The following is an 8,091-nucleotide window of genomic DNA, read 5'->3' on the forward strand; positions in this document are numbered from 1 at the left end:
CAGTAATAATTATCGGAGGCCCGCGACCCTCAAATTAGGGGATCTCCCTCCCCTAGACCGACTGGAAAATTGAAATCACTAGTTGGTTGGTTTCTCGACTATGTTAATCAGTTTGGTTTTAGACTTGATAATTAGCATGACATCCTTAAGAAGAGCTATAAATATTATACATTCTAAGAATTTTTTAAATAAAGGTACATTTAGTAGGGTAAATAGCATCATTGTGCAAAGGTTGTTTATATTTAGTGGCACACGATAAGCATATCTACAATCCACAATTAAAATTTTAAAATTATCACGTAGTCCTTGGATTAAGTACTTTTGAAGAAAAAATTTATTTTTGCACCAATAAAAGAAACTTCAAAACCACTACTTGAGGGATGGCTACTAGTGTTCAGACACCGAATAAATTTATTAGAACATGGTAAAGCCACTTGAGAAAAGGTTGAAACTTAATGTTGATCAGTCTTGGAAAAGAGGGAAGGCAGGAGGTTGAAAATTTACTCAGACCATGCTGGCAAATATGTGATCCTGATGATGTTGAGCTTCCCATTCAGTCCAAAGTCAATTTTAGCTTCTCACAGCCTCCTCCACATGAGGTATATTCTTCATTAGGTTAACCCACAACCCTGTTTTTATCCTAATAGCCATTATTACTGGTAGTAGCAGTAGTAATTTTCTCTCCTCCTTTTTCCCTGTGAGGATTTTTAATCAATTGTTGAGAATTTCAAGTTTTGTGCTTATTCACTCCATCAAAGCTGATTGAATTCAGATTAAATAAGATTAAACATAAATTTAATTCAAGCTTGTTACTGAAAATTAAATTTAAATTGAAAATACAAAAACAAGCTTGAAATTCTATTTTACTATTTTTTCTTCCTTGTCTTTGTTTTCTGTCCTTGTTATTGTTTAGTAACTTGAAGAATGATTCCATTTATCTTCTCTATGGAGAGAGTTTGGAGAAAATACTAAGTAGAAGCATCCATCCATGACTTTGTTCCCTATATTTTTATCCCTTTTCATTTGTTCTAAGATACATTTATTTTTTGCTAACATGGATGGTGAATGTATGGGTTAGAGTTATGTTATAATTTTACTTGTTAAACAACAATAATATTTTTGTAGTTTTTCTTAATTTTATCAGGTGTGTCTATATATATATATAGTGTGTGTCTATATATATCTATATATATTGACAAATGTTTATGAATATTGTAATTTTGCAATATTATTGCATATTTTATACTTTTATATGTTTTAAAAAAATCAAAATTTGTGGGATTACGTGTAAAGACTCACAAAACTTATTTAATTTAAACTCCAAATTCTAACTCATTTAATTATTTATTTGGCCAAATGCTCCGATTATTATTTTCTAACCTTTTTAGACCTAATTAGAGGGATCTATAGCTTAATTATATTTTTAAAGTGACTCGTTTCAAAATTTAATTTCTGAAGGCTCGTTAAATGAAAATAGTGAATACGCGATTGGAGTAAATAATCGATTTGAGAATACAATAGGTTTGAAAAATTGGAGACTTGTACATTAGTCTCAAAATAGGTATTTTTATATTTAAGTGTTCAAAGGTTAGTTAGTTATATTACCGTCATAAGAACTTCTTAGAAATTTCACTATCTCGCGCTTAAATTGGAAATACCCATTTTTACACGCGCGAGTAATTGAGAAGCCTTAGACCATTATTTTGGGACTATTAAGAGTGAATATTAATAATATGAATGTAAGTGCATTAGAGGTTTAGGACACTAGTGCAATAAACTCGCGAGGAATCGAGCACGAAACGCACGTGCATGTGCATTATTGTAGTGGACAGCTTTGAGTAAATTTGAGCTACAAGTTTTAAGCCTACCTTAGAAGCTAATAATATCAGAATTTCCTTCCTCTCATACTCTCAAACAGCTGAGCAACAAAGGAAGAACAAGACCAGAAAATTCCTCCACTCTCTCTCCTCAATTTCTTGCTCAAATTACCTCCAAATTTTACACACAACCCTCAAATCACTTGGTGATCAATATAAGCTAGGAAAGGAGCTGCCTCTCACGGTTTTTCTCCAGCTCAAAGTGACCGAAATTTCTGTCTTGGCTCTCTAAGAAAGTAAGTAATGATCAACCACTTAATTCTTGATTTATGGAAGATAGATTACACTCATGAGCTCTTGGATTCTCATGGGCAACTTTAAATTATTGGAAAATTGGTGAGTGGGCTCTATGAAATCCCACAATGACTTTGATGATCTGATTTGATAAGATTGGATGCTAATTGTGTTGATTAAGTGTTAATTTAGTAGAGTTAAGTGACAAAAGTGAAAAGGAAGTCAAATGAGGGGTTGCATGTGAAGGTGCCGATTCTGGCCTGCCATTTTTTGTGCATTTTAGTGTACTTTCTTGAAGTCCAATTGACTTGTTTCTGATCCAAATACCATGCATTTGGACAGATTTGAAACTAACAATGATTTGGAACTTGTTATACGAAACTTCTTAGTGAATATCACCTATTAAATGTACCTAGGACATAGTTTAGACATTACCTACTGGAATGGACCAGGTTTAAGATGTTTCTTGACCAAATGCTTGGAAACGGCAAAACGGAAGTTCAAAGGCAGCTTAGCCTTAGAATTTCTTGTGATTTCAACAATCTCGTTAACCGATTTCCGAACATTATTTTCTATGAAATTTGGCAAAGGTGCGGCCCCTATACGGTAGTATATTCATACCAAATTTGGCGCTGTTCCGAGTCCGTTTCAATACCTAACTAAAGTCCCAAAGTTTGGAACTTAAATCTAGAAAATTGGCTCAACAAGTTTCGATTTTTCACCAACTTTGAGCTATTGTATCTTGTGTTCAAAACTCCGATACTCATTCTGTTTGTTTTGTTTTAAACTTGGGTTGCAACTTTAATAGAGTTCCAAATTCCAGAGGTTAGTTCAAATCAAGTGAATTTTGCCGAATTTTCAAAGTTGGCCAAAAACCAACCTAAACCTGTCTTCAATGCCCCAAAACAACAACTTTGAGTTAATTTTCGGATACCTTCCATCTAGAATCTTGGAAAGGTGTCTTCTAGGAACTTTTAAACTTCTTAAAAGGTTTCCAACGGTACCAAGTTTTCCAATTTTGGACTTGTAAAAGTGAGATACAATTTTTCAAAGATCACGTATCAAAACTGAAATTTCCTAATCTTAAGGAAATGGAGTTTTTCGAATTCTCCTTATTCTTTCGATATTACCTGAACGTTTTATACTTGATTTCAAAGATGAAAACTTGATTTCTTTTGTACTTTAAAACTTCATTTTTGAGCCTTAATTCGTGAGTAATTTAGGCTCATTTTAGTAAAATTTTCTAGGATTGCACAAGTGTGCAAACTTTCTTGATAATTGGGGTTTATAAGTGATTGTTCACTATTAATTGCTCAGGCTCGCATGAGGACCTTCAAGAGGATCCTACGGTAGACGCTTGAACTTCAAGTAACATTTCTCCTTGGTTGGCTTGGTGAGTGTCAAGTGCATGTTTACTTGCACTTCACTTGAGATCTGTTGCCTACATGAACTCTACTTGAACTTGTTGTTACATGAACTATACTTGTTGGGGAAAGTGTGTACTTTACCGCACTTCATCTCATTTACTTGGATCAATACATGACTTGCTACATGAATTACATGAAATTACTGGATTTTACATGTACATGACCTAAAGTCGAATGCAGAGAAAATCTCATCGACTAAAACTTGATTTGTTTCTGAAAACCTGACCTGTGGGGACGCCCAAAATCCAATGGTTAAACCTCGTAATCTCGCAGCCAATCGTGAGGTTTTGGTCTGGAAAACTTGGTAAATCTTGGGATCTAAAACTTGGTAAATCTTGGGATCTGAAACTTGATCTTTTGAGATCTTGCTTGGCATACTTGTATAGTATTGCCTTTACATGCTTGTTGGTTACGGATCGGAGATGGTGAAATGATGGATGGAGGGAAGTGAGTGGAGATCTACGGATTGGAAATACCGACCCGGTTGATGGAAAGTCATCGCTGAAAGGTATACGAATGACCCTGGCAATGCAAATGGAACTTAGCTCCTGAGAGCTACCATATCCTTGAATTGTTTCTGTTTACGTTTCATTGGAATTGACGATTACTCTTACTTTATCATTTGACCTATTAATTGAGTTTGTTACTTGGATTATGTGCTTGCATATGTGTCCTTGGCCTCACGAACGTTTTGCTCACCCTGTAGATTTGTTTTCTTTAACAGGATTGGATATGGAATGAGGCTTGGAGGAACCTTTTGATACACTTCTGGCTTAGGGTTTCTAATATATTTTGGGCTAGACCTCTTACTGGCTGTACTTTGGAAACCTAATGTATGGTTTGGATATTCGATGTACCCGGATGTAGTATATTTTAGGTATTGATGTAACTTTGAAAATTTAATGTAAGGGTTATATAATCATTATATATATATATATTGTTAAGTTTGGAAGTTTTTCGCACTTTCTTACTTATCTAGTGTTGTTGAATGGTTTTGCTTTAAGCTTGAATGGAAACTGCTTGAGTCCTAACGAGAGTTGGACAGGCGTCCCGCGGATACCGTCTGGTCCGCCTTAGGGAGAAGTGGGGGCGTCACAGTTGGTATCAGAGCACTAGATTAGAAATCTATATGGGAGACATATTAGATACTCTACCCTTAAGATTTGAGACCGGACGACTTAGTCATACCTTAAGTGATATTTGGGCGAACTAGTAATTGAGTTAGACATACCCTAAGTGACATCCGTGCGAGTTAGCGATTAAGGTTCTAACCAAAAAGTGTAATTGCTTTGCAGGGATGGAAAATGGAAATGGAGCCCCGACAGCTAACGGGAATGGCCATGCTAATGGTCATGTGGAGCTTTCTAAGCCCATTTACTACCAAGCTATTAGGGGAGGAGCTCGTGTACGATATATGCCTTATGATAGATATCCTCGTTGTCCATGTAGGGTGACATTTGCCTACCCAAACTACATTGTGCTAGCATTGGACGACGACTGTCGTCAGTTGGTAACTGCCAACTTAGACTAACAGGCAGAGGTGGATAAGTTTAGACAGATGGCTAGTGCTCAGGGCGAGAGGATCGCTGAACTTGAGGAGGTAGTACAGGGCGAGGTGGTTACAGCTGCAGTTGTTCGTGAGGAGCTCCAGAGTACTAGGGCTCGACTTATTAAATTAGGAGATGAGGTCCGTGATCGGACTTCCGGGATCATGGCTGATGCCACTGAGATGATAGAGGGAGTGGCGGATATAGTTTAGAACCCGGTCCAGGAGGAGGACCCTGTGGAAGATCCGGAGGAGGATCCTGAGGAGAAAATTTCGCATGGTAGTTCTGCTGTGGACTAGGTCCCTAGTGATCGCCTCTTTTGCCCTTTTGACTGGTGATGCTAAGTGCTGAAACCATTGTATTTTGCATGACTGTGTGGACAATTTTTGTGGCACTTGCTTTTACTTTAGTTTTCTGTGACTAAAAGTACTCTTGTATCCCTTGCGTGCTATATTTTTGTAATTTCCCCATGACTTGCTAGTTGTATGAACTTGAAGTGATAATGAATGTAAATTACTATTATTTTCAATACTTTCGTGATTGGTTCTTGTTTAAGCATTTTCTCGCGAAATTGATTCATTTCTTGCACTAAGCATACCTAGAATAATGGACGGACGAAGGAGTGGTCGAAACCGTGGTCGAGGTTATGGGCGAGGGACTGGACAAGTCCAATCTCATGGAGATGACCAGGGATCGGCAACTGGACCGACCTAAGGCTAGGAAAATATTGAGGAAAATCAAGTGGCTACTGCCATCAACAGGATGACTGACATCCTAGAACGCTTAGCTGATAGGCAAGATCCTGAACCATTTAACCAACTTGGGGGATAGGAAAGAGGAGAGGACCGAGCCTTAGAAAGATTTTTGAAGTTTAATCCGCTTAAATTCGTTGGTGAACCCGATCCTGAGGTAGAGGAGAATTGGTTGAAAAGAATGACCAATATATTCGCTACCTTAAACTATACGGAGGATAGGCGAGTAAATTTTGCTATATTCTAATTTGAGGGAGTGACTCGCGCCTGGTGGGACATGATAAAAGGAAAATGGGAGAGAGTTCAAACCCCTTGGACTTGAAAAAATTTCATGAGGGAGTTTAATGAAAAATTTCTTCCACCTCTGATTCAAAAAAAGAGGGAGGATGAATTTATCAAGTTGAAACAAGGGACCCTTAGTGTATCTGAGTACGAAGGAAAATTTACTAAGCTTTCTAAGTATGCCCCTGAATTGGTAACCAATGAGCGGAAGAGAATAAGGCGGTTTGTGCAGGGACTTAATGTAGAGATTCATGAGGGCTTGGCTGCAGCCCAAATCTCCACTGAGACCTTAGAGAAAGCGCAACGAGTGAAAAATGCAAGAATGCAAGTTAAAGACTTTCACAGTAGGAACAGGAAATTTTCTAGTCGTACTTATGGACAGACGAGTAAGAGTTCACAGCCTTCTAAAGTTGGAAGAGGAATGGGAGGAATAAGGACTATTGGACCTTCTAGAGGAGCTTTATCCAAAAGAGATCGTAGTGGACCGGTTCATACTAGGGAAGCGCCTTCTAGTGGTTCAGCCGTAATCACTCAAGTCACTTGTGGATACTGTGGAAAATCCAACCACTCTGAGAATGAATGTTGGAGAAAGTCTGGGAAGTGTTTGGCTTGTGGTAGCACGGAGCACCAACTCGTGAACTGTCGAAGTAAAACGAAGATTGGAGGTAACACTCAGAGGCCAGAAAAATCAACCTTTAAACAGACCAGTGCTGGAGGAAGTCGACCTAAGGTACCGGCTAGGGTTTATGCGCTGGATCATCAGCAGATACCTGATGCAACTGAGATGGTTGAAGGTACGGTTCTTGTCTTCCACTGTTTAGCTAAGATTTTGATTGATCCGAGTACGACTCATTATTTTGTAAACCTTAATTTCATGAATGGAATAAACTTGAAACCAATTAAGTTATCTTATGATTTGGAAGTTAAAATGCCTACCGGAGACAAAAGTTTAATTGCTAACCTGGTGTATAGGGATTGTGAAATCTGTGTTGGGGAACGAAAATTGTTGCCCGATTTGATAGGCTTAGCAATTAAGAGGTATGATGTGATTTTAGGGAGGGATTGGCTAGCCCGTTATAATGTCCAGTTGAATTGTAGGACAAAGATTGTGAAATTGTATATTCCAGGAGAGGCAACCCTGAAGCTGGATGTGCGGGATAAGTTGGCTTCATCTGCACTTATTTCAAGAATTCGGGCTAAAAGATTAATAAATAAAGGAGTCCAAGGATATTTGGCCTTCCTTATCAACACTCCTAGTGATAAGGTGAATTTGGAGGACATGCCTGTAGTAAAAGATTTTCTAGATGTTTTTCCTGAAGAGTTAGAGTCTTTGTCCCCGGAACGGGATATAACTTTTAAGATTGATGTGATCCCGGGAGTAACACCTATCTCTAAAACGCCATATCGAATGGCTCCAACCGAATTGAAAGAATTAAATTATAACTACAGGATTTGTTGGAACGGAGTTTTATAAGGGAAAGTGATTCACCGTGGAGAGCCCCGATTTTATTTGTTAAAAAGAATGATGGGAGTTTGAGAATGTGTATAGATTACCAAGACTTAAATAATGTTACAGTTAAGAATAAGTACACACTGCCCCACATTGATGAGTTATTTGACCAATTGCAAGGGGCGATAGTATTCTCGAAATTGGATTTGAGACAGAGTTACTATCAATTGAGGATTTTGGAGAAGGATATTCCCAAAACTGCTTTTAACTCGAGATACGGACACTTTGAGTTTGCCGTAATGCCGTTTGGGTTAACGAATGCACCTGTTGCTTTTATGGATTTAATGCATAGAATTTTTAAACCTTATTTCGACCAATTTGCCGTGGTCTTTATTGATGATATTTTGGTGTATTCGAAGAATGTGGAGGATCGTGAGAAACACTTGAGAATTATTTTGCAAACTCTAAGGGAGCAACAATTGTATGTTAAGTTTAGCAAGTGTGAGTTTTGGTTAAAAGAAT

The 8,091-nt window shown here is 37.8% G+C and overlaps 1 protein-coding gene across 1 annotated transcript; it reads left to right on the forward strand.

Annotated features, from left to right (window-relative positions):
* Positions 1 to 5,096: 5,096 nt before the first annotated feature.
* LOC140035641 (uncharacterized) lies at positions 5,097 to 7,593 on the forward strand. Its single transcript, XM_072076951.1, has 2 exons — positions 5,097 to 5,291; positions 6,217 to 7,593. The coding sequence occupies exons 1-2, from the start codon at positions 5,097 to 5,099 to the stop codon at positions 7,591 to 7,593; spliced, it is 1,572 nt and encodes a 523-aa protein (XP_071933052.1).
* Positions 7,594 to 8,091: the final 498 nt, after the last annotated feature.

The sequence above is a fragment of the Coffea arabica genome, chromosome 2c (assembly GCF_036785885.1).
Source record: "Coffea arabica cultivar ET-39 chromosome 2c, Coffea Arabica ET-39 HiFi, whole genome shotgun sequence".
Lineage (NCBI taxonomy): Eukaryota > Viridiplantae > Streptophyta > Magnoliopsida > Gentianales > Rubiaceae > Coffea > Coffea arabica.

Excerpts from the sequence above, each read along its gene's own strand:
- LOC140035641 (XM_072076951.1), top strand. The coding sequence starts at position 5,097 with ATGGCTAGTGCTCAGGGCGAGAGGATCGCTGAACTTGAGGAGGTAGTA. Across the intron at positions 5,292-6,216 it reads TAGAGGGAGTGGCGGATATA|AGGGAGGATGAATTTATCAA; the intron begins GTTTAGAACCCG and ends ATTCAAAAAAAG.